The sequence below is a fragment of the Parasteatoda tepidariorum genome, chromosome 3, assembly GCF_043381705.1.
Source record: "Parasteatoda tepidariorum isolate YZ-2023 chromosome 3, CAS_Ptep_4.0, whole genome shotgun sequence".
Taxonomy (NCBI): Eukaryota; Metazoa; Arthropoda; class Arachnida; order Araneae; family Theridiidae; genus Parasteatoda; species Parasteatoda tepidariorum.
Window position 1 is genome coordinate 63,708,736 of NC_092206.1, and position 27,110 is coordinate 63,735,845.

The 27,110-nt window shown below is 26.8% G+C and overlaps 1 protein-coding gene across 2 annotated transcripts in view; it reads right to left on the bottom strand.

The window, feature by feature from the left end:
• Positions 1-297: 297 nt before the first annotated feature.
• LOC107448079 (uncharacterized) overlaps positions 298-27,110 on the bottom strand; it is a 90,214-nt gene continuing 63,401 nt past the window's right edge. The window contains exons 5-23 of one of the 2 annotated variants that reach the window (XM_043039404.2): positions 26,882-27,008; positions 25,531-25,770; positions 24,441-24,608; positions 23,066-23,185; positions 21,425-21,835; positions 20,068-20,313; positions 19,136-19,480; positions 17,219-17,482; positions 15,832-16,095; positions 14,418-14,657; positions 13,041-13,283; positions 11,859-12,110; positions 10,082-10,396; positions 8,836-9,186; positions 7,648-7,855; positions 6,226-6,371; positions 5,147-5,358; positions 4,935-4,970; positions 298-1,833 (exon numbers count right to left, since the gene is read on the bottom strand). In XM_043039404.2, coding sequence (XP_042895338.1) covers positions 1,768-1,833; positions 4,935-4,970; positions 5,147-5,358; positions 6,226-6,371; positions 7,648-7,855; positions 8,836-9,186; positions 10,082-10,396; positions 11,859-12,110; positions 13,041-13,283; positions 14,418-14,657; positions 15,832-16,095; positions 17,219-17,482; positions 19,136-19,480; positions 20,068-20,313; positions 21,425-21,835; positions 23,066-23,185; positions 24,441-24,608; positions 25,531-25,770; positions 26,882-27,008 — 4,254 coding nt within the window. In that variant the 3' untranslated portion in view covers positions 298-1,767. The remainder of the gene's footprint in view (positions 1,834-4,934; positions 4,971-5,146; positions 5,359-6,225; positions 6,372-7,647; positions 7,856-8,835; positions 9,187-10,081; positions 10,397-11,858; positions 12,111-13,040; positions 13,284-14,417; positions 14,658-15,831; positions 16,096-17,218; positions 17,483-19,135; positions 19,481-20,067; positions 20,314-21,424; positions 21,836-23,065; positions 23,186-24,440; positions 24,609-25,530; positions 25,771-26,881; positions 27,009-27,110) is intronic. The other variant, XM_043039405.2, reaches the window with a different exon arrangement.

Sequence of the window (27,110 nt, forward strand, 5' to 3'; positions counted from 1 at the left end):
GGTGTCGTTATCAACCACCATCCGCGAACAACCACTTGCTTCCTTATTCAACAACGCGGGTGACAATTCAAAAAATTTTATTTCTTACCTTTTTTTTAAAAAAAATCTTTGAGGTAGAGCTATTCTATCATCAATATAATTTTTTTTGGGGGGGGTGAAATGAGAGAACTGTCCAAAGATGTTACTGGTACTACATGAATAAAATTTTAAAAAAAATCAGTTTACAAATCTTTCGTATACAAGAAATCTGCAAAAATATGTTAAAAGTTATTTCGAAAAAAGTAACAAAAAACTTCATTATATACAAAATTTCTTTTATTCTCATTACAATAAAATTTTTCTTTTACATATAAAATGCTTTACAAAGTAAGAAAATAGTGCTTTATAACACAGATATAGTGTATATATAATAAATCTCTCACTGTACATTTTATAATACAATTCAACAAATAGGTATTGGAAGAAATAATTTAAGTTAAACAAAGGTACAGATTTCTTCAGTGATCAACACATAAAGATAAAAACATTTTACAGTTAGTTTTTCAAAGAATAAAAAATTAAAAGTTAAGATATTTAAAGAAATAATTGCTAAAACACATACCAAATTACAGGTTAGTACAAGTATTGATGATATACAAAAATTAAATTTTAGCCAAAAAAATAATTACTGATTCACAATTCCATAGAAATTCAAAACTGCAATTAAATGCTTTTAATTATTAAAATAATTATAATTATGAAATTTTAACTTACTTGCATTTAGTATTTTAACAAATTTCTAGCCTTCTCTATCCCTATTTTTAATTTGTACAAACTAATTACAGCCTAATACTTAGATTGCTAAGTATTATTTTTAATATTATACATAAGAACACTAGATAACAAAGAACTAAACTTCAAACAGAAGATCAACACAAAAAATTAAATTAACATTTTATCACCAAACATTCCACAAGTTTTATTACTCAAACAGTCTCAAAAACTCTTTCTATAAAATTTCTAAAAAAAAATTATATAATATACTTTTTGAGCAAAATATCACACAATTTTCGACCCTCAAAAAGAGAGTTTAAAAGTACAAAAATGCAAGACTAAGAAAATATCAAATCATCCCTAAAAATAGATAAAAAATTTACACTTATTATTATTTGAATTAAGTCAATTAGCACATTATCAGATAAGATTTGCATCTATTTTTAAGGATTTAACTAAACAAATTTAGAAAATTTGACAATTTAATTAAAAGTATTTAAAATATAGAAAAAAGTCATTTTAATTTAGTTTCAACAAGTATTTAAAATGTTAATTATTGTACCTTACACAAAATACAAAAAAAAGCTCATTTACTGAAAATAAGACAAAAAAATGCAATAAAAAAATTGCTTTGACTTATGCAGTAACTTCTGTAATATAAACAGAACGTTTTTAAAACCAAAACTTCACATGTTAATATTTAGAAGTAACTCTAAATAATAAACAAAGTTTTCATTCACTATAAAATCACTAGAGAATTATTCTTCCCAAACTACTTTATGTTCTCAAATAGCTCCTTTATGTTCTTATAACCTCAAATAGCTTCTTAGTTAAGTTCTCTTTAATTGACAAATAAAGTTCTTAGTATTTTTCTTTTCAGCACACTTCTTTAAATGGCAGTACTATGTTGACTAAGTTAAACAAGTAAAAACGTCAATATATAGATAGAACTTTTTGCTTAGTTAGGTCATCCCATGATTGTTGAACTTAAAAAGTCTATTTTGTAGCTAGGAGCTACGCTTGAGTAGTTTGAATGGTTTGTCCATTTACTTTGTCTTCTGGCCGCTCTGTATCATAAGTCTAAAATGAGAAGAAAAATAGCTTGATTATAATATGATACAAAAAGAATACATTTAGAAACATTTTGTCTGAATTATCCAAACTTTATTCTTCTTGAAGAAAAACAATTTGATTAAATATATATGTCACAGCGAAAGACCGAAATCAGTGGTTGTTGACTTTCACCGGTGAATGTCGACAAACACCAAATACGCCGGTGAAAGATTGAATATTACATTCTTGTACATTCGGACCCTCACCGGTGTATGTCGACAATCACAGATATGCTTTGATGAATGTCCGAAATATTTATTACATTCGATTCGATATGAATTTATTTGTGGATATAAATACATTTATTCGATATTTTAACCCTACACTGATGTTTTTTAAGGTTAAGTGCCACTACCCGGTATACATTTGCCTGGTATACCCACACTGATGTTTTTTTTTAAGGTTAAGTGCCACTGCCCGGTATAAATTTGCCCGGTATACCCTACACTGATGTTTTTTCGGGTTAAGTGCCACTGCCCGGTATACCCGACACTGATNTACTATCATCACTATTTGATTTAACAACATAACGATGTCTTCATCATTCAAATACTGGAAGCCAGGCTCACATGCATCACTTTGAACCTTAGATTTCTTTTGCTTGTTCGAGAATACTGTTATCACATTTTTCTTGAACATCTGAAGAGGATTGTTCATCAAGCGGTATGATCTTTCTCCATGATCGTGATAACGTAGATGATTTTACCTTTGACCATGCTGCTGTTATTCCATATACTGCAATCCAATAACGAATATTGCTTCCAAAAATTTGGTAGTGTTATAACTTCATGAATCAAATTTTTTAATCTTGAAAATGTTTCTCTTTGTATTTTTTGTGTGACTCCGGAATGAGCACGGATAATCCGCAAATTGGATAATCCGCGCACGGATAATCGAGAGTGTACTGTATATCAAATAAATAATAATTCAATAAATAATTATTAATATCAAATAAATCAATAAATAATAATTCAATAATCAAATAAATAATAATTCAAATAAATAATAATAATTCGTTAATATAATAATATTAACGAATAAATTAATATAAAATAGGATATAACAAATATTTCGGGCATTCACCAAAGCGACTATATTGACATTCAGCGGTGAGAGTCAGAAATAAGGGTATTGAGCAAATATTTCAGGCATACACCAAGCAACTATGTGAATGTTGACATTCACCGGTGAATGTCGACATTCTCCAGATTTCGGTGTTTCACCGTAACATATATATAGTCTCTCTACAAAAAGATGAAAAAGAAAAAAATTTATAACATTTTAAAAAATAAATTATTCTGCATAAAATAGCAAAGTATTAAAACTTTTCTAATTTAAAAGGTTTCAAGAGAAAAGAAAAAGCTTGATTATATCATGATGCAAAAAGAATACATTTAGAAACAGACTAAATTATCCAAACTTTATAAATCTTGATGAAAAATATTTTGAATAAATGTATTTAATCTCTCTACATACATTAGAAAAAGAAAAAAAATTCTAAAATTTAAAAAAATGAAATTATTCTACATAAAATAGCAAAGAATTAAAATTCTTCTAATTTAAAAGGTTTCAAGAGAAAAGAAAGAGCTTGATTATATTACAATACAAAAGGAATACATTTAGAAAAAGTTGAACTAAATTATCCAAACTTTACACTTCTTGATGAAAAATATTTTGACTATATTTAGAGTCTTTCTAAATGCATTTAAAAGAGAAAAAAATCCTTACATTTTAATTATTCTACAGAAAATTATTAAATAGAAAAGTATGTTTATAATTCAAAAGGTTTTACTTTGTACTGCATATAAATAGTTAAAACAAAATGGGGAAAATAACACAAAAACAGACAAATGATTATATCAATATAAAAAGTGAAGCAGCTTCAGTGTCAGAATACAGAATTAAACTTATCAACACAGAAATGCAGAAAAATCTACAAACAAGTTACAACAAAAAAAAGGATTAACTAATAGAACAAAAGGAATAAGAATATTAGAAAATCTTCCATATTCTCTTACCTACCAACCTTTTATTGAGTATCTTGTTCCCCCAACATATTAGTTTATCCTTTTTTCTTGTAGTAACTTCTGTTGCATCTCTGCTTTCCCCCCCTTTTTTTTTTGTTTTGACACAGAAGAAAGTGCTTCATTACATTACCAAAACAATTGTATGTCTTTATAAGTTATTTTTAAGCTTACTTTAATTTTTTTTAAACTTTGTTGGAGCTTTACAATATTTATAATTTTGAGCTTTGAAAAAAAAGTGAAATTAGAATTTAAAATATTAAGCCTGATAGTAAATAAAACTAAGAATAAATTCATCAGTTCAAAAACCAGTTATATAAATTAATTACCTACATAATAAGTTATGTCATTCATATTTACGTCGCATAAATTATCAAATAAAAATTAGATATCCAAATAACAGTTTACTTTTGTTTATTTAATTTTTTTTTTATTTTAAAAATAATTCAATTATTTTTTGCTAAGTAGAACAAATAAGTAAATAAATAATTAAATTATTAATATTCTGCTTAAAAATAATTAAAATGAACAATGCAAATAAACAATGATTGATTTTATTAAATTTCAGTTTTAAAGACTTTATGTATCAATATATAAAACTAGACACAGTATATTAAAACTATTATACAGTGTTTATTACAATTTCAAATGGAAAATATCAGTAAAAAGATAATATAAAGTAAAAGTTATAGTTTAAATGCAAAAAAAAAAGTACATAATGCATATTTCCCTATAACCATCTCAAATATGACTCTATAATCATAAAACATAATTTTACCTAAAAAAATTAATAAAATAAAAAGAGAGGAGAGGGTATTTTTGAGAAATGTTAATAATCAAAAGAATATTATTAGTTAACAGAAATCCTTAAGTCTCTTAGTTTCTGAGGCCTAAATTGATTTCATAAGTTCATTTTAAAACAGAATTTTTTTTTATTATGAGGTTTAATTCAACTAATAATTTAAAAATAACGAGGAAGAAAAATGAAAAGAAAACAGAAAAGTAAGTTGAAACAGAAGAAAAGTATTAGAGATGTTAGCGTACCTGTCTAAATATTTCTTTTAAATCCAAATTCTTCAACTAAAATAATAAATGTTATGAGATAAATAAAATAAACTAAAGAAAAATCATAACAAAATTTAAATGAAATAAAAATTAGTCTTAAAATAATATTATTTCTACGAAAAATAATAAGGACCACAGATGCTAATTTGCTTGTTGTAATTTTTTCAAAATTTTTTTTGTTTTGAACTTACTTTATAAGTAGGATTATCATAAGCTGACTCTGACGGCGTTCGGGAAATAGGAGCTTTGGCAGAGGCTTGCCTCTTTACTAAAATGACCAATAAAAGTACGAAGCCAAAGCCAGCCACAGCAGCTACTACAGCAACAACAACCAAGGCAATAAAGTAAGCTCTGTTTTCATCTTCCCTATTTTCATTACTTTGAAGTAGTTCAGCTTGTTTCCCTAATAAATTAGAATTCAGATTAATAGAGGTAAATTAGCATGTTAAAAATACAATAGAAATTAAAATGTTAATACTATATGCTACAGATACCAATAAATTGTAAAAAAAGCAACTCTGTTTTAAAATATTATGGAGAAAAGGCACAAAATGTTTCTGCCTTGTGATATGTTTGTGACAGATTTTTAAATCAAATATGATGAGTTTTTTTTTCTTTTAAAAAAAATTATGAAGTTTTAACTTTACATTATTAAACTGAAATCAATTCTATTCTGACGCTAATCATTTGACTCAAAGACTACAGACTTAAAAAAAGCATATTTTTGAGTTTCCTTTACTTAGACAAACAGATTGGTATAGGTTAAAGGAAATGCTCTAAAATTTTTATAAAAATACTAGGCGACTAAGCTCCATCTTCGCTGTTGCTCACATGCATCTGAATAATTGTTGTTTCTTGAAATAAAACAGTTTTTTCTAGGAAACCTAAATTATTCACCTTGAATATATGTACAAAAAAGAATTTTGTTTGTTGACCCTTGTGTCTAAACTTCCCATGTCCAAATATTTCTCTTATGAATCTACTAAGATATACATCTGAACATATGCAATTTTTCTAAATAATAATTTTTCAAAATAACATTTGAAAATAAACTTTACACTGTTATAACAAATTTGGTTTGTTCACTACCATTATTTAACATTGTCGCTAACCAAACAGGCGGATATACGAAATACAATTTTTGTATTCATCACAAGCTGATTGTTTAGCTCTAAATCATTTAACAAATCTCTTTAACTATAATTTATAATAGTATATTAATGTAATTTGCAAGAAAAATAATAATTGTAAAACAGTTTAGAATAATTACCATTCGTATGATCTTCTTGACTAATAACATTTTCAGTTTCTGAAACATTAACTTGAGGTTGTTTTGCAGACTTTGTGATAAACTCTACTTCATTTGATGTTAGTGTTTGGCCATTAGTTAAATACAGCTCCAGTTGAGCTAAATATCTAAATAAAAAAACAATGCATTATTAAACAAAATAGCTCAAAATAAAATAAACTAGAAAACTAATTGTGAGTTAAAGTTTAAAATAAAGGAATGGTACAGTAATAAAGGTAATGAATTTTAAGTTTCTGAAACATTAAACAGAAAAACTTAAAAAAAATAAAACACTTCATATATTATTTTATTTTCAACTTATTTTTTAAGCTAACACGTATTTTTTATTAATTTATTAATGAGATATAAATAATTAAAATTTTAACAAACATATCGCTCTGAAACAATAAAAAAAATGATCAAATTTTAATAGCAAAGTTTTATACAGCTATATATTAAGCTAATACATTAACATTTATTATAAACTCTTACAAATTCGTTTCAATCCTTTCCAGAATAAAACTAAGGCTTCATTAAGTACATTTAAATTCTCTTATTACATTCAAAGCAAAGAATATTACACACAAAAAATTTTTAGTACAATTATAAACACTTCAAAAATAAAATTTCAAAGAGTGTAAAATTAAGTAAATGAACCAATTAATTTTCAAAATACAGATCAAGAATGATACATATTGCCATAGTTATAAATTCTTATTGTGTAACAATTTACAGATTTCTGCATCAAAATTGTGCATATTTTGCCAACTTAAACACTTAAAAAAACACTTAACATTATAAATTAACTAGCATCGATATATTTCTAGTATTTTTATAAATTATATATATTTTTGAAATGTTATACAATTTTAGTTTTATGACATCATTAAAAATTTCTTGTTAGTTCAAAATATAAAACTGGCTCGCTTTTTAATTTATATAATTTTGCTTCATTATATTCAACAAATTTATTCAATGAATACACAATAAACTAATTTAATATAATTCTCTCTATTGATTGTGCGCTTCAAAAATTTTTTAATAAATTCTTTTATGAATGTGAAATTATGCAAATGAAACAAATTACATGAAAATGCAGATTTGCAAGACTGAACATAATTACGTATTATTACACATTTAACTTTAGGCATAACTTAACTAAAGAAAAATCAATACATACATAGATATTTCACATCTGAGATTTTTACATGGAAATTAATAAAAACATTTTTAGTGACATAAAATATTTCCATAGATTAACAGATAAGAATAATTTTGATATATTTCTATTTAACTTAAATATTATCGTCATGTAGCGTGTTTCTTAGAATTTTAGTTACCTGAAAGCTTTTATAAACTTTTTAAAAAGCTTTATTAGTTTATAACATAAACTTGGAAACTTACTTTTTTCCTGGTTTCAGATGATCAAGCATGATATGATTAGTTTTTGGCACTTTGAAACTATAGGACTGCTCTCCATCACTAGTCTTGTACATGATTTTTATAACATGAACATATTTTGATATTGGTTCTGGTATACCAGCAAATTGGAAAGATGATTTATCTTCCTCAAGTTTATTATTTTCAACAGAAACTTGTAAATGATATTCATCTAAAAATAATTAAGCTAATTTAATAATTATGTGACTTATATCATTAACATACATAAACGAATTTAATTTCAAAATCACTCCATGAAGACATAAAATATTTTCTATGAAATCTATTCAGGTTTCACAAGCAGAGAAAGACCAATTATTTTTTTTTTTTAAATCTAGTACCATTTATTTCAAAATTTTGGAGTATTTTTCAAAATATTTAAAACCATTATAATCTATCCTTTTTATTGTTAATGAGATATTAAATTAAACCATGAGGAAAAAAAAAAGTTTATGGTTAAAAATTGAAGCTTGATTTCCTCATTTCTCCTCTTCAAGGGAAGCTTTGAATAAGAGAATATATTTTTAGTATTACAATTAAAATCTGCACAGATTTTTCACTTAAAAAAAGCATTCACATAAAAACAAATATCACTTTCATGATACTTATCATATTACGATTAAAGCTTAGTATAATATTAATTTCTGAACATGTATCAGTATATCTAAAAATATACATTTAATTCTTCAGTGTATTTCAAATATACTAAAAAATTGAAATGTAATATCAATTGAAAACAAACTTATAAAAGTTCTTAACCATTCAGTATCAAATTTAAAATATTTATATTGAAAGATTTTTTTCCCATTTTCTGGAAAAATATAGATACATAAGTAATGTTAATAAAATATTTACTTCATGAAATGCGAACATTCTATATTTCATCTGCTTAAAAAAAATGAAATTTTAGAATTAATAATTTTTTAGTACAAAAATTAAAGGACATACTAAACGTCGATAAAATAGTTTCGGCTTAACCCACTGACAGTTCTGCATGTAAAAAGTCGTATTTTAACCTACAATCTTCTCCCCATAGCAAAACCTGTTTTCCCCATGTTATTAGATAGAAAAATAGTGTATTGGGGAAAAACATTCTCCCAGTTTTGCTCCTTTGCTAAATCTAATAAATAAAAATAAATGTAATTTACAAACCCTTAATTTTCTTGGCAGTTCTAAATTCTACTCCTTTTCCAGAAACAATTTTAGTTGGCACATCTTTTGGAGGCATAAATACAACATCTACAATGTAATCTGCAGCAGGTTCAAGGTCATGTAGAAAATATGACGTAACATCTCTATGAATCATCGGAGTTGTAATCCACTTATCATCAGCCTCATTTTTCAACTTGTACTTCAATTGCATGGCATAGATATATTTCTTTTCCTTTAAATCAAAGTTTCTCCATGAAATTCTAACTGTTTTAGCGTCAATTACATGAGCTTCTGGATTAGCTTCAATTATCATCATAGGAGGAACAGTTGTTGTGGTAGTGACAATTACTTCTAAAAAATTAGATATTTACTATGAAATAAAATTTTAATAAATAAATTTTTAAAAAAATCAGTTGTAAAATTTATTTTTTAAAAAGGAACTGGTTTAAAAACGAACAAAGAAAAATTAAAAATGCAAATACATTTTTGCAGTATTGTAATACTACTATTTAAAATTGTCATGAAGTGATTATACATAAACTATAACTCGAAAATTTGATGTATTATCGTCCCACATTTGAAAAAAAAAATAAAGAAAAAAATTACTTTCTAATTTAATAAAAATATTGTGTTTATAACAATTCTCTTTCACCATGCTCCAAATAAATGTATCACATATGTTATAAGCAATAACACAGTTTCAACATCTTTCTTAAAATAATACAATGTTTAAAAAATAACACATAGTAATTATAAAGAATATCTTGCTTTTTTTCAATTTTAATATGCCCAAGTCTTAATACAAGATACTACAAATTAGGGAAAGAGTTCCAAACAATTTAAATGCTTATTATGTGTTCAAATTTAACAAAACAAAATAAAGCTATGAAAAAACTTTATTTGGTTTTAAATCTTATTCCCCAAATTTCTGAACAAAACAAATGTTTTGTCAGAAATTTTACAAATCTGTCTACAATTGTCTTAATATCCACATATATTTTCTTTGCATAGGTAGCATATTTTTGAAAAACTTTCAAACCAAAGTTTTACCGAAACTTAATGAAGAATTTAAAATTAAAATACAACTTATTAAAAAATATTTCTTTCAAAGTCTTAAAATAGTTAACCCAAACTTTACTGCTTGTAGTAAAGTTCTTTGATTTTTAATACCAAACTTATTTTAAAAAAAATTCATTTGATCTTACGTAATTTTTAAACCTAAAAATTATATCACATGTTTTCATACCTTCTGGCATTCTTAGCTTGAAAAGTTCACTTTCAGGCCCTCCACTCAGAGCATCTATTTTAATTTTTACTTGCAAGAAATAAGTGGTATTTGGTCTCAAGGCATTCAAAATATATTCTATATTAGGGCTGTCAAAAAGTCTTTTTGGTCGAGAAAACTTCTGGATGTGCCACTGGTTGGGTGGAAGGGTAGGATCAGTAGTAAAATGAAGTTCAGCATGTCCAATCAACCCAACAAAAATATTTGACAGAGAGAAACGAACTCGCACAGCAGTTGAATTAAGGGCAACAACATTGACATTGTACATTTCCTGGCCTAAACACAAAAGAGGAAATTAGTATGACGTTAAAATAAATTCTGAAAAACCAAAGGTTTTAATATGCAAAACTTTTAGACTGAATTATTCTTTTTTAAAAAAAACCTATTAGAAAAATAATAAATTATAAATAAAATTTATAAATAAAATTTATAATTATGTATGTTTAAATTATAAATGTTTATATATGTTTAAATTATAAATGTTTATGTATGTTAAAATTATAAATGTTTATGTATGTTCAAATTATAAATGTTTATGTATGTTTAAATTATAAATGATTTTATTAAACTGTTCTGCTACATAATAAATTTCTTTAAAACAATTTAAAAGCACCATTTTATTTTAATACAAAAACTTCCGATTTTTCTAGACTGATTTTATCGAATCGCTCTGATTTTTGTAACCGGTAGCATTAATTTTTCGGAAATATCCCATGCTAAAAGAAATTTTCTTTAACAAAATACCCTTTATCTGAACACTTTTTTAAGAAAGAAAAAAAAAATATTATGAATTAAATTTTTTTGAGGGAAAAAACAGACTTTTAGGCACATTATCAAAATTAATTCCCTGACTTTTGGGGTATTTTAGATAAATTTTTTAATTTTTCCAGTGTGATAAAATTCCGACTTTTTCTTGTTTTCCCTGATTTCCCTGCTCAGTAGCAGCCTTGTAATAATTTTTTATTAAAATTTATAATGAGTATAGATTTTTTAAAACTTTTTAGAATCTGTTTTTTGTATAGTTTGATTGATTCATTGAAGTAATTGAATTAAAAGTTTAGTGATTATAACTTACTCTGTTTTAATAAGACTTAGTAGGTGCATTGATGATTTTATTAAAAAATTTAAATGCAGGTGCTGTTCACTGATGTGTATTGCATAAGAAATTTATCTTTTAAATTTAATGTTACAAATAAATGTAAAAATTTTATTTAGGTATTTAAAATTTTATTGAAATATAGATATGATGAAGAGCTTACATAAGTTGCAAAATTGAATTAAAAACAACATATTTCAAGAGGGGAAAAAATGAAAAAGAGAGAATAAATTAAAAAGTTGAAATCAGAAAAGTGTTAATAAAGTAAACCAATTTTAGCATACAAATAAAATAACAATAAAATAAATGAATTAATTAAATTAAGGAAACTTTACTAATTAAGCTTTTGAAATCATTTCAGAAAACATTAATTTTAGAAAATTTTAAGTCAAAATAGCTATTAAACCAATTGCACAAAATATAGTGACAAACCCCTATAAGAGAAAAGATTAATGTCTATTTTAGGAATTGATACTATTCAGCTATTTTAACTTTTTTTGTATTACTTACGGTTTATTACTAGTTTTGCACATGTATTAATATGCATAGTAAATAAATCTAAATATGAATAAAGTGCATGAAAATATCTGCCTAAATATTTGAATATTAGAAAAAAGAATAAATATAAATTATTAGCACTACCTCCAACAGTATTATTGCATAAAGCATAGGGACACATAAGTGGATTGTCTGGAGTAACAATAACAGGACGAAGACACTGTTCAGTAGGGGACATAAATTTCTGAGGAATTGGTGGACATCCCCCACGGCAATCAACATGTGGTATTTCTTCTCCGGGAGCCAGTATACAACTGCACAATTTTTGTTGATTTGAATCCTGTACATCCCATTTCTCAGACACTAAGTATCGAGATCCTTGAAACATGCAATAATCTACAAAAATAAAACAATTTTTTTTGTTGTGACTCTTCAAGAGTAAATGATTTATATAGAACTTAAAATTACACTATACATAGGTTACAAATAAAGTAGTGCAATACAAATATGAAATATTTTATAACAAATATGTTAATAAAATTGCGTATTATTCCTTCAATATAATTAGCAAAGTTTAGTGCCTTTTATGATAGAAAGGCAGAGAATATCATCGACAAATCGTTTACTGATGATAGCCACACCAAAAAAATCAGATTCTGAACCCTATCATAATAGCTTTGATCTATAATACAATCATCCTTTACTGTAGTCCATTTAAAGGCTTCTTGCACAGCTCTAAAACATTCAAAAGCAGACTTAATTTTAAATCATGCTGATCTCTATTTCCAAAAATTATTTTGAATGGTAAAAACAACTTTATCATCACACAGTAACAATTAATTTCACTAACCAACAATTAATTTCTCTTCTACACTATTAGCATTGACACTACTACACTATTGACTATTAGCATTCCGATCGGTTTCATTAGAGCTTTTATCCTGCAGATACTATAAAGAATTCCCTAGAATCTGCCATGAGACAACAAAGCTACATTGTTATTCTAGGAATGCTGTGTTTGGGGATTTGTCTGACATTGTGGATCAATGACTAGTGTTTTAATGTTGTAAAGTTTATTTATTAAGTTCCACTGGATTCACTTGGCTTAAGTTACGAACTTGCGACCTCACAGTGGTCCGCTAAATACCAAAATGGACTTGTACCTACTGTTTTATGGTTTTATAAATGGTGTTTAGGTTCTTCTGGATTCACAGTGGGTTAATTATCGGCTGGGTCTTAGCACTTGTATTAGCAAAGATTTACTAGTTGTATTCAACATGTTTATTTGATATAATATAGGTTAAAAAACACAGCACAAAATCTTACTAGGTTTTAGAGGTTCTTTACACATCCATTTCAAGCAACATGTTTCACCAGGTGCATAACCTTTAAAGGCCAGGTTTGGAGAACAAGGTAATTCAACAGGTGGCACATCTGCAACTGGAGGACATGTATTTTCACAGGTTACATTACCATTGACACAAAAGCATCTTGTTCCACAAGGCAGAAGTTCATCATGGATTTCCTGGAAGTTTTCAAACTTTCTTCCATTTAACAAGCAAGAGCCATCTAGAGAAAGAGAAATTTTTAGTTAAATTTACAACATGTTTTGTCATACAGTTTTAACTGAATTCCTAATTACATTAAATCAATATCTAATGATTTTTTAACAATAATTATCTAATTATATTAATTTTAATTACTGATATGACCTTAATGTTGGTATTTCAACCAACTATGTTGCATTTAAAGCAAAAGTATTTTAACATGAGTTCTACTAACATTACATTTTGNTTTTTTCTTCATTTTTTTTGTAATAATTTTGAAATTTTTACTTTAAAATAAATACATATACCGATTTTTAAAACCATCTATAGAGGGGAATTTAGCGATAAGCTTCTTTTATCTCACTTTCCCATCCCTAAACAAACCAAGCAGATATTTCCAACCCTGGCAGATAGTGCACCTGTAAGGTGTCAGTGGGATCACTATGAATTTTCTGTCAGGATTGTTCATCAGCTAAAGATTACTAAATATTTGGTTTTTTTTTGTAAGCAAGACGAAGAGTAATGAAAAATAACACATTTTTCGCTACTAAATAATATTTTTCAGTCATTTATTTAATTAATGTGTAATAAAAGAGAGGAGTTTGGGAACCATTAGTTAAATTGCCTGCGTAACGGATATAGTGAACTCCCGCTTATAGTGAACCAAAATTTAGGTCCCTTGAAGGTTCACTATAGAACTTGACTGTATATTCATTTTAATTACTGATATGACCTTAATGTTGGTATTTCAACCAACTATGTTGTATTTAAAGCAAAAGTATTTTAACATGAGTTCTACTAACATTACATTTTGCACTTTTATTTTCTAATTCAAAAGTTAAAGTTTGATTGCTCTTATTTAATCAGCTAAATTTTGATAATGATGAAATAAATAAATTTTTTGTCTCTGGATAAGGTGAAATAAGTAATTCAGCAGAAAGTAAAGTCATTGTTTCTTAGAAAATAATGTACTTTTTAATAATTATTTCATATATTTATAACAAAATAAAACATACAAGCACAGTGACGGCATTAAAATGGTACAACAATAAAAAACTTGTGCGCCATATTCCACTACTTAATTTTAAATGAAATACATGAGGGATTTTATAATAAGTCAAAAATCTAAATCTATAAAATAGATACCCTTACATACCATTTTTGCATTTAGCCGGAGCACAGCAATGAGGGGGTGTAGGGAAAAAATGAGGATCAATGTCCCACTCTAAACAGTTAGTAATATCAGCAGAGAAATGATAAGGGCATTCTATAGCAGCACAATTCACTCTCAAATCTTGTCCACAGTGACAAAGGGCAATGCATCCATCATGGAACTCTTGACCCATATCATATCGCTGACCCTTAAACTCACACTGTGGGCGAGGTGGTTGAATACCTGAAAGAAAGATAAAAGTGTGAGGTGCATTCTCAAATTATAAAACATTACAATTTATTTTTAAAAGGTATTATTACAATCAGAATAACAGTTCTCCTGCAAGTTTAGCATGAGGTAAAAGCTCGTAGTTTATCTGCACACTAAATCAATTTCTCTTCCATATTATACAACGAAAAAATATGCTTGACAAAGAAATTTTTTTTGTACAAATTTGGCAAATTAGTATAACGGTTAAATTTAACACATATTTACAAGTTATATTTCTTATATTAAATGAAAAACCATACCGATTTGAAGAATAAATAAATAAACAATAAATAAATCACCCATATTTACATATTAATTTTAAAAAAATATCTTGAAACTAAGTTTACTACAAAATAGTTTAAATTTCACAAATATTTTTAATAACTATAAACCTGTGATTCAAATCTTCAAAATAAAAAGCCTTATAGAAGAAAGTTTGCACCTTAAAAGGAAAAATAATTGCATAAATTATTGATAAAGTTGTAACCAAATGCAATGAACAGTTAGCAAAACAACTTTTACATTCATGAAAATTTTATTTCTTTTGAAAAAAAATTAATGTTTGCTTTAACAAAAAGTGAATATTTATACTCATATGCTACATTTTTGTTACCAGTTCTTATTAAATGAGGATGTATTAGAATAAATGAGGATGTATTAGAATTCTCAAATAGAACACATTCATTATTCAATTCTTCAGCAATGTTATATATATTTCCGTATTATTTACAAAAATACTTGTACAGATAAATAAATGTGAGAAAAAACATGAATATATTACACTTTATATTTTATAATGATGTATATTAGCAGTTTTGCTTTATTCAATAAAATTTCTATAGAAATAAATTTTCCTTAATGACGCAAAAAAATGTATCAATGATACAGTTTAACTCGAATTTACTAAATCTTCAAAGGAGCAGGTATTACTAAATTTTCAAAAAAGGCAATTTGCAAAAGTTTGGTGGAATCTATGGTGAAATGCTATAGATTTGAAACAATTTAGAGGAAAAATCATCTATCTTGGAGCAGTTAAGGTGAATTGAAGCAATTGTATGGTCTACTAAATCACATCCTTGAAAATACCTTAATAGAGTGAAAAAAGACTGCACGCCTCAAACAAAATGCTTAAGTATAAACAACTTACGCCTGGGAGCATCATTGCAGACAACATATGGACAATTGCATGGCCCATCTGGTTTAATGAGCACTGGATGAGGACAACGTGCTGTGGGTATGTGAGCATTTGGAGCGAGAGGTGGACATTGACTTTGGCACTGAATACTTGTATTACCATTCCCGAGAAGGGTACATCGACAAATTTTAGTTTTGCAGCCATCTTCTAATTCCCAAATATCTCCTACTCTGTACACTTCAGTGTTGTCAACAATGCACAAGTTTTCAGCTGCGCCTACAAATAGATATTTCATGATTCCAAGATAGATAAACATAGAAAATACTAAGATAATTAAATATTGCACAGAATAAAAATAAATACACAATATTTATTATAGTTATTTTTGGAATAAATTTTTTCTGATTATATTGTGAAAAGTTACAATAAAAAATTTTAAATAAAAGAATTAATCACCAGACATATTATGAGAGAGATTTTTTTAAAATTTATTAGATAAATAAATGAGAATTTTTTTTAAAATATAGTTAATATTCATTTATAAATTGAAATAAACGATTGTCCTATCTTGCTTTGTAAAATCTCTTTTGTTGATATTTTCTCATGCACTTTAATTTGCTTGATAAAAAAGCAAAGTATTCCCACAACATTCAGGACTGAAGAGTCATGGAAGTAGAAACTTGTAAAATTGCATTGTTTTTGTTCTTCTCAAGTATTCTGCTTGTCAGATAATGTTATCATCTATATGTCTACACGTTCCTAATTAAATTTATTACTGCCAAAACTCTTTTTTCTTTCATAATGATAATTATTATTAATTCATATTGTTCTTTTGTGGCAATTAGACTTCCGAAATTTAATAAAGTTATTCAAAGACTTACCAGCTGCTCATTTTCTAAATAAACATATCCTTTTTTTAAGTAATATTGATATAAAAATTGATAAATGTGGTGATTCCTTATCCATTCTTATGTACTATTCCCATCAGTAGCAGAGTTAAAAAATTCTGCACATGATTGAGAGGTTGGTGAGTGTGATATGTAAATTAAATCAATTCGATCTCCTATCTTAATAGAGTATGTTGCAAATGCAAGCATACAGTTTTTGTTATTTTCAGATTATCACTAATTATGAATCTTAGTGTGCTTACACTTTTAACACACTAGTTAGGTTCTAGAACACTTTTAACAATCAAATCAAAATGTACAGCATAAATGTTAAAAAAAAACAGTAAAACAAAATAATTGAACAATACAATTGCTTAGAATTCTAATCTATGAAAATCCCTATTAGATGATTAAAAATTTAGATTTTTACTACCATATTTCTCAACATGCAAATATATTTCAATAAACTGTAACTATGACAGATATTATACACAAAATAATTTTTTTCTTACTTGTAAAGGGTACTCGTCCATCAGGCATTAGAGGAATTTTACGGCGATTGCACATTGGAATCATACAGCATGAATCTTCTTCTGAAGGTACCCAATCACATCCTTCATAGCCAACTGTGTCGATGTAAATTTCGCATCGATCTTGACACTCAATAAAACCCTTTTCTCGGCAAATGCATTTGTGCTCACAACCTTGATAAAACACTTCACCCAAAGCATAGGATTGGTTGTGATGAAAGCAGCCTTGGAAAACTGTTTTTACAGCTGTGGAAAAGAAGTAATAAGTATCAGTTAAAATTTGCATTCTATCATCCATTCAACTAAGCAATTAAAATATATAATAAATTTATATAGAAATATGTATTACTAAACCTGAGAATTAAAATGAAAAATGACTCGACAGTAACTATTTAGCAAAAAAAAAAAAAAACAACAATTTGGCACTCTTTGATTAGCTGAGTATCATATGAAAATCCGGCCAAAATGATAGTAAACTTTTTAAAGTATTATGAAGAAGGATTGTTAAAAATAAATTCACTTTACTTTTACTTATTGTGCTTTGTGTCATATTTTTTATTTCCAATGGCAGACATGAAAGACAAATTTGTAGCCAAGAACAATATAAAGAAAGAACAAAAAACGGAAACAAGAGCTACAAAAATAAGGAGTCTATAGGTCTGAAATAATGCATCTCGCCCGCCAATATCGTTCCCACAAGGGCCCGGGAGGAAGTGCAGGGCAATGTCTTAAATGGTTAGCGTCCATTTCTTCTTGTTGGTTACATAATGGACAAAGGGGGCTTGAAAAGATTTTAATTTTATACAGGTGTTTTGATAAACAGTCATGGCCAGTGGCGAGGCGAAAAAGGGCCACAGATTTTTCTCTTGGCCATGACGGAATATCTTTAATTCCTTCCAACCAGTCCTTATTTTCATTTGCTTCTTGGAGTTTTGCTTCAAATGTTGCTCGCAGAGAGATTTTTATTAGCCTTTTCGCGGTGTGGGAAGGAACTGGCTTAAGGGATATTTGTAGAATCTTGGCGGCTTTTTTGGCCAAGAAATCTGCAGTTTCGTTACNTTAAAAACAAAGGCTGTTTGCACCTAACTTTGCACAGCACTAGCACTTTATTTAACACACAGCACTTTATTTAAATTTAGTTAAAACTGTAAAATTTTAATTAACGTTTGAATTAATATTGGTTCTCTGGTCTCGGATCACTAAATCTTGACTTGGACCACCATATAATAAATAATCACTGCTCACATTTAACTAACAATGGATGCAAATGGATGGTATGCTGTAATATTTGTGTGCTTTAATCTGAGTTTTGGTCACAAAATAGCATATTTCCTCATTTTTTTCCTCCATAAACTTTTTTTTTCACAAATTACAATATATGGGTGGGCTTTCCACCCATATATTGACATTTGTCTTTCGGATATCAAGGCAGATGTGATGACCACTCATTCAAAGGGCAAAATATAAGGTGTACCAATGTGACCTCTACAACATGAAGGACAGATGGAACACAGAAGAAAGAAGAACATCCCTGTTTTTGACTGGGATTTGAACCTGGGACTATTATGACATGAGGTCAGCTCTCTGACTACCTTACAGGCAGGTTGGCACCTTTCAATGTAATAGCTTCTATTTGGTAATTATCGTTTTTTTTTTTAAAAAAATTCTAATAAATACATGTAAATAAATCAGTGAACATAGTGTACTGAATAGTTATATCTTTTAATTACTGGCCTTGTGGACAAGAGACTAAATTTTCTTAAGACTAAAATTTTAAATGTTTCTATCCCTAACTTTAACTGAACACAATCCAAACTTAAACCGTTACATTTGCACATATAAGATTCAAAAATAACAAATTTTTTTAACATATTTACAACTTTTTAAACAAGAACATACCAGCAGCGAAGGTCTTTACATTAACAGTATTGCTGAATTCAGCCATATTGAGGTTGGGTGTCCCTTGATTCTCTTTTCCAACTTTGATGTAATAATCTGTTTGAGGTATTAAATCATGAATATCAAATTCAAAGACCCCTTGCTGAACTTCAGTCAAATCCTTTTGTGTTAAGTGTTTCTTATTCCACTGCGAAAGATCATTCTCACTGTCAGATGATTCTCGATACCACACTTCTAATGAATCTCTTCCAGCCATTGAAGGAAGTTGAGATATTGACAGAGCTAAACGTACACGAACAGCTGTACCATTTTGGGCTAATGCAGACAAAATTTTCAGAGGTAAACCTAGAATTGAACATACATAAATAATCTTAATTTTGCTGTTAATACTTCAAACAATACATTTGGTGTAATTTTATAGAAATTTCCTGAAGAAATGAAAAAAATTTTACTATGAAAAGTATTTATTACAAGAAAATATGTCTAAAATCAAAATAGATTTTAAAAATAAATTTCATTCATTTAATGTATTACTGGAATGTTTAAAAAAATTATCAGCTTGAATTAGAATAATAAGAACAACTGAAAAATCCTTCCAAAGATTTTAACATGTCAGACTAATTTGGGCATTTTGAACTTAGTAAACATTTGGGAAGAAAGTAATAATTCATAAACATACAGCAATAAAGTATAATTCTTTGGAAAACTTTTTAAATAGTGAAGGTAAAAATCAATCGTTAGGAAAAAAAGCTAAAACGTAGAATATTAATAACTCATAAAAAACAATAATCAAAAGTAAAACGTAAATTATTTTTCAAGTACAATAAAATTCCAAAATGAACATTTTTGAAAATTATAATAAAATATATAAGCTATAAATTTTATTAAAATTGAAATCAATAATTGAAAAAATAAAGGAAGAAAATATTTACTTTCAACTTGTTCTTTTTCAGTACTTCCAGGAAAGCTGCAGAGCATAATTTTACAACAAGGATCATCCGGATCTTGAACTTCTTTGCATGTAGGACCACCCGCAGAAAGAACAGTGCATCTAGGCACACATGATACATGTCCTCTTCCTTCACATGTGCAATAAGCTTCACATCCATCTTCAAACTTAACTCCTCTGTCATAAGTGATATTATTATATTCACAACCATCGAAGAGCATTTGCGTACCTGAAAAAAAGTTTTTTACTATATAATAAAATCTCAAAATAATAGTTTCAAAATCAAAAGTTAACAAAGAATCAAAATTAAAAAAACACATTCTCAATCAGCACAACAAAGACTTTAAAGTAACAAATAAGCTTCTGCACTTGTAAGGACATTTTCTAAGAATCTTATTAACCATCCAAGTTTATTATATCACATTTTTCTGTAATTGAGTAAAATGATTAATTTAGCTTTTTGATATGCTTTAGACTAGGTGCCAGATATGTGCCTTTGTGCACATATTTTTATAAAAAGTAAAATATTATTAATTTTTCAATAAAACTTTTAAATATTTTAACAGTTAAAAAAATATCAAATAGTTATTTTATATTATAGTACCTATGCTTCATATTTTAAATATTATTTAAATATATATTTAATTCCTAGAATTGACATTTTTTAAATAAATTTAACGTTGAGTTTTGATTCTAATGTCAAATGTGTTAACATGTGTTCATGCACCATGAAATTCACATGTTACAAAACAATTAAAAAATAGTTCATTTTAAATATAAAATAGAAATTGATTTTTTTGAAATAAAATATCTTTACAATAATATAAAGACTAACATTACTTGAAAAATGGCATAAAGTTTAATAATATCCTTTCAATAGCCTTACTGGTTTCTTAATACCAGATAGACACCAAAATAAGACAATTTTCACAGTAAGATGACACAATACCATGGAAAATACCATTAATGGCAAATTTTACTTCATGATCATTGATATTTTAAAATTTAAAGAATAGAAATAGTGAGTTCAGGTAAACCAGGAATAAAATTTGAAATATTTAATACTGAAAATTCAGAGTACCAAAGTGCAAAAAATTCATGACTAGATTAATTCACTACTGCACTATCCTGAGTAATTCTATTGCAATTTTTTACATTTGGAAATTTAATTTTAATTTTTTTAAAAAAAATTTCATGGTTTATTCTATACCTGAACTCAATCTCTTTCATACCTTGAAATACCAGCAGAGGTGAGAAAAAATTTGCTATGAAAGTTTTTTCCCCATTGTATAGCGCCTTAAAAATAAGTAATATTATAGATTTTATGGAAAATAAAATACCCTCAGGCTCTGTATTTGAATTTTCCTCCGACTTCATCTCAGTTGGAACCATACTTCTTGAATCTACGTCTTGTGGTTTCTTAAAATGGAAATTTTCTTCTTCATTGATAATTGTTTCAGCAGAATTATTAGACATGACATCTGAATTAGCAGAAATATTTAAAGAATCCATACTGTGATTACTGTTAGAAGTAAGATCAAGTTGAAAAGGAGGTTCAGTTGCAACTGGCATTTTGGGTTCATGGTTATCAGTTTCTAACTCATTTTTTGATTCTGATTCATCAGATTTTTCTTCAGAAATAATAGTTTTATTGGTATAATTTTCTTCAGAGGCATCTTTATCATCCAAATTTAAATGAAATCCTGACCTACTTGACTGTGTGCCATTCAAAACAGTATCTGTTGAGTTAGCTATTAAAAAGAGGCAAAAGTTTTAGTTAATAATGATTATTAATGATTAAACAGTACAGATTGATATTTAAAAAATAGTAGACTCAAAATGTCAACTATGATATAGATAGTTCATGTATCAAATTTAGTCATTCAGCAAACTTAGATATAGATGTATGCTGTCCAAAGTTTAGCTCTGATTACCATAAACAAGTATACAACTACAGTACCGTTAATTAATTTTATTACACACATTTTTGTTTATCAAAAAAACACAAATAAATTCTTGCATGATATAATAATTTATTCAAGAGAAGAAACCTATTTCATAATATGATCTAGTTTACACAACAGCATGCTCCCTTAAATTTTTTAATAATCTAAGTACGTCTCCTTAAAAGTGATTATTCAATCTCACACCCTTGGCACATTTTATTGGTTAGTTTCCCCAAAATTATGGATCGAATAAATTTCTGGTTAAATTAAATTAGACATCATAGTTTTGTCAAGCAATATCTGGTGCACATGTTCAACCGATCAACAGTGATTAAAATTTTTGTTCCAGAACATATGCAAAATAGATATTACTACAATATATTTTTAAATCCAATGTTTGATACCAAAATGAATTGTAGCAATTTTACAAGAAAAAGCAATGTGAAAATTGCCTTAACCGGCCATATTTTGCATGCTGTTTGTGAAAAAGCCAAAAAATCAGATGTTTAGTGAAATGAATAAGGTGTAATGTAGTGCGGTATTAATAATTTAAAACTAAAAGCAAATAAAAAATTTTAAAAACAAAGATTGAAAATGCAATACTGGAAGAGTAGATTAATGAAGATTAGATGAATAAGAAAAATTAAAAATTTTTAAAAACAGAAATTGAAAATACAATGCTGGAAAAGAAGATTAATAAAGATTAGAAGAGTACTAAAAAATTAAAAAAAGAGCAATAATTATTGAAATGCATATGCAATAAATATTGAAGTACAGGAAATAAAACTTGTTATATAGAGGGCTTGTTGAACAAAATTTTGGCATACAATTAGATAATTCATGCATACTTAAATTCTGCATAATAGAATTGGCAACAAAGATATTGCTAAAATATTGCCCACTCATAATGCACCTACTTATCCAAAAGACTATCAATTAAAAACAAAAGAAAAATTACAAGCATATAGTAATAAAACAAGAGAAAATGAAATATTATTCACCTAATATTTTCAGAATGAAAATAACTATGCTCACCTAAATAACAACCTATCATGAAATCATGAGGATTTCCTGTATATCCATCAGCACATTCACAAGACATTTTTTCAGACACACATTTTGCATTCTGTCCACAGTAAATATGTTCACATATATCTGCAATATTTTTCATATTATAATAACACTTTTTACACATGACAAGGCAACTGTAAAAGCTTATTAATATTTCTCACAAAAAGTACTTTATCATTAAAGAATATTAAATTGGCAAATTAAAACTACACATAAACAAATCAAAATTTATCAAATAAGACCAGTTTGAAATAAAATATATTTTTCCTAGAGAAATATCTTTTTTGAATTTACACTTTCAGTTAGTTTATTAGTGATTCTAAAATTTTATATTTTCATATTTCCATTATGAAAATAAAAGATTCTGAGAATATATTTTAGTTTCATTATTTATAACAATTCTAAAACAAAAAAAACAGTTTTAAAACTCAAAATTTTAGAAAAAAAAAATAAAGAAAAATACAAAACCTTAATTTTATTGCAAACAGTAATTTACAAAAAATATTCTTTCTTTAATGTATATGTTACCGTTAAAGTATGAAATCCGTTATTTTATAGAATACCTAGTTATTCCATGAAATAACTGATCGTGCCCGTTCAAGTGTAAAACTCTCTTGTATTTCATGGTTTAACTAGTTATTTCATAGAATAACGATCTGCTGTCCGTTAAAGTGTAAAATAATCTATATGCTACAGCTCAAAGTTTAGGTACTGGTCAGGGATTTAAAAAATGTTCGTGTAAAACCCAGTGTGTCAACAAAAAATGTTTTTGTTTTAGAAATAATGTTCTTTGTAATTCCAAGTGTCATTTTAGTAATCCTTGTTGTAACAAATGATTTCTTGGTACGTTTCCATAAATACCATTTATACGCTGCATAAATTAGATAAATTGCTTCTTTTCCATTTTAATTGTCTATCATTAGTTTATTTATAGAATACCTAGTTATTTTATTTTAGATAAATTGTTTATTTTACACTTTAACTGTCTCTCATTAGTTAATTTATAGAATGCCTAGTTATTTCATAGAATAACTAGGTAATCTATAAAATAAAGGCATTATATACTTTAACGGTAACATATATAAATTTTAATGCATATAAATTCTAACAATATACTCTTTTATACATAAAAAAAAACATTTTAACCTTTTTTGAAATGGGAAGACTTAAAAAAATAAATAAAAAAACAAGCACATAAAAACTTTTTAAAAAAAAATAACATCCAACAATAACAACTTATTACATAGTGTAAATTCATTATTGCAGTCTTTTCAAAAAATTATCAATCTTATTAAACTTTTAAAAACAAAAAGTTGCATGAAACAATGAATAAATCTACCTTCAGCCATCAATGGCTGTACACATACAGCCCCACCACAAGAGCTTGGACAACATTTCAAATTACCATCGCAGTCACCATCATGATCACAGTCAGATAAACATGACTTTTCTTCAGCTTCAGGTCCTTCTAATATTTCAGGACAGTCTCCTGTCTTATTTTTAACACCTAACAAATAAATAATCAAGTTTAAAATTTAAATAACATGATAGGGAACATGTGAATACTTAATTAGTATGAATTATACGTTCATTGGCCTTTAAGACACTTAAATAAATAGATAAAAAAAACATGCATGAAAGCAATCAAAAATAAGTTAATACTTAAAAAAATTGAACATTGCAACAATAAAGTTATTAAATGTTTCATATTCATTGGTTATCAACACTTAAAATCAGCTCATCTGTTTTCAACACTTTTCTTTACTTACATCATAAGTTATTAAATACACAGGTGGGCAATCTCTGTGCTAAAATACAAACTAAGGCAAACAATGTTAAAGAGCACAAAAATATTATAAAATACATATTTTTGTGCTCTTTAATAATTTTGTGCTCTTTAACGTTGTTTGCCTTAGATCATAAGTTATTGCCTAACAAATCACAACAGTTATTCCTCGTGTACTAAAATTGTTAATTCTCTTTTAATTGCTTAAATTAAGTATAAAATAAGAAAAAAATATAAATCCAACACATAATTATCAAACATCAAATTTAAATGTATTCAAATTAAATAAATAGATATTGTTATATTTAAATTCATAAAATTTTTTAAACATTATTTTACTGATTTTAATTAATTAAAAATGAAAATTTCTTTTACAGAGTTCTTCAGTTTTCTTCTAGTTATTGAAGCATTGCAATCAGTTTCAAATTCTTAATTGCAATGAGGAAAAAAAATTGCATTGACTTCGAACAAGCATTGAATTCTTCTGTATGTTTTATATTTGTTCTTTTATTATGTACTGTTAATATTAATCGAGAGCATTTTTATGTCCTGTAGTAAATATTTATTTCTTACATTTTGCAAAATGACCGTTTTCCTAAACATATAGAAACGTAAAATTTAATTAAAGATAAAAATTACCAACCTTCAGTCTCTATGGAGTATTTGCTATTTGAGCATCTTATAGTTACACAGCATGGATCAGAAGATAGTGGTTTTTCATAACATAATGGATCTGCATTGTTAGAGCCTAGTTTTACATAAGGTGAATTACATCGAGGAGAACAGGTTGTTTTGTTATTTCCATCACAAGTACATCTAGAATCACATTCAATAAAATATTCTTCTCCAACATTGTATATTTTATTATCTACTACACAACCATCTAAATTATAAAAAAAAAATTATCATTATTTTGTGATATAATTTATAGTACATTGCAAAAAAATATTGAAGTAACACTTTATACAGTTGACTAGAAAATTTAGTTGATGAATAAACATAATAGATATTAATTAAAACATTAAAAAAAAGTGTGACTCATTTTTTTCAACATTTATTTCTTTTTAACACCTCATAAAACTTTTGTCCTATTTATTTTTTAATAAGCATAACATTGAAAATAATCAAAAGAGGCAGAGAAGAAAAACTAATTCTATATCAAACCGTGAACATACATTTTTAATTTCAGTTCTAAAGAAGCTACAGGACTAAAATTTAGGCTCCCCATTATTTTACATACATAAAAAATTTGGATACAAGACATAGTTTTAAATTGAATTCTTTTAAAAGATGAAACTTATTCGATTCTTAAATATTTGATCGGTAATGGTAAGCTGATGAGTGGAAATTTGAAACTCTAGGGAATAATTTATAAACACTAATCAAAATCTTTACCAATTTAAGTTTTGAAATTTTTCTTACAAAATCTGCTCTTTATTTTTATGTGGGTTACACACAACAACCAACCATGACCAAGCACATTGCCCAGTTTTTTAGAGCTATATCTTTAAACTGCCATGGTAGGAATTCTGTATATTTTTTAACTAGATCAAACATGGATAGAACCTGATCTGGTACCCCCTCTCTCCATATTTTTTGCTACAATTAATGAGATGACTTTGAACAACAAGAGATTTAAAGTGCAATCTGCTATATACATACTGGCTATTTAATGGGCTGTCAAGACTGAACGTACGAATTCTAGCTCCCTACCAGCAGTGTGAAAGACCACTGAAACAATAATGTTTTCCCCCCAAAAAACTTTCATTCTTAATTATTATTTTGTATTGAACTTATAATGATAATTTCAAATAATTCTTTTTTCTTCATTTTTTAGATTTTAAATACTTTATCAGTTGAAGTAAATAAAGTAAAGTTGATTTTAGGAAGTGGAAAAAAACCTTTACAAAAAAATATTAAAAGAGAAGTTTATATATTTCTTTTTAAATCAAATTATTTTTAGCATAATAATTGTATGGTTATGATGACTTTACCAGCTGTATATGCAGTAATGACTTCTGAGGGTAGTTCCATTTTATCATCTTCCCAAACAGCTACTTTCACATTGTATGGTGTATTGGGTTCTAAATGTGTAACAGTCACAATTGTCTGAGTTCCAGTCTATAAAACAACATAAATTAATATTCATGCACAAAGATCAATATTCTATCAAACTGAAGTATTATACATATAACATACTTAAATGTAATAAAATCAAAAATT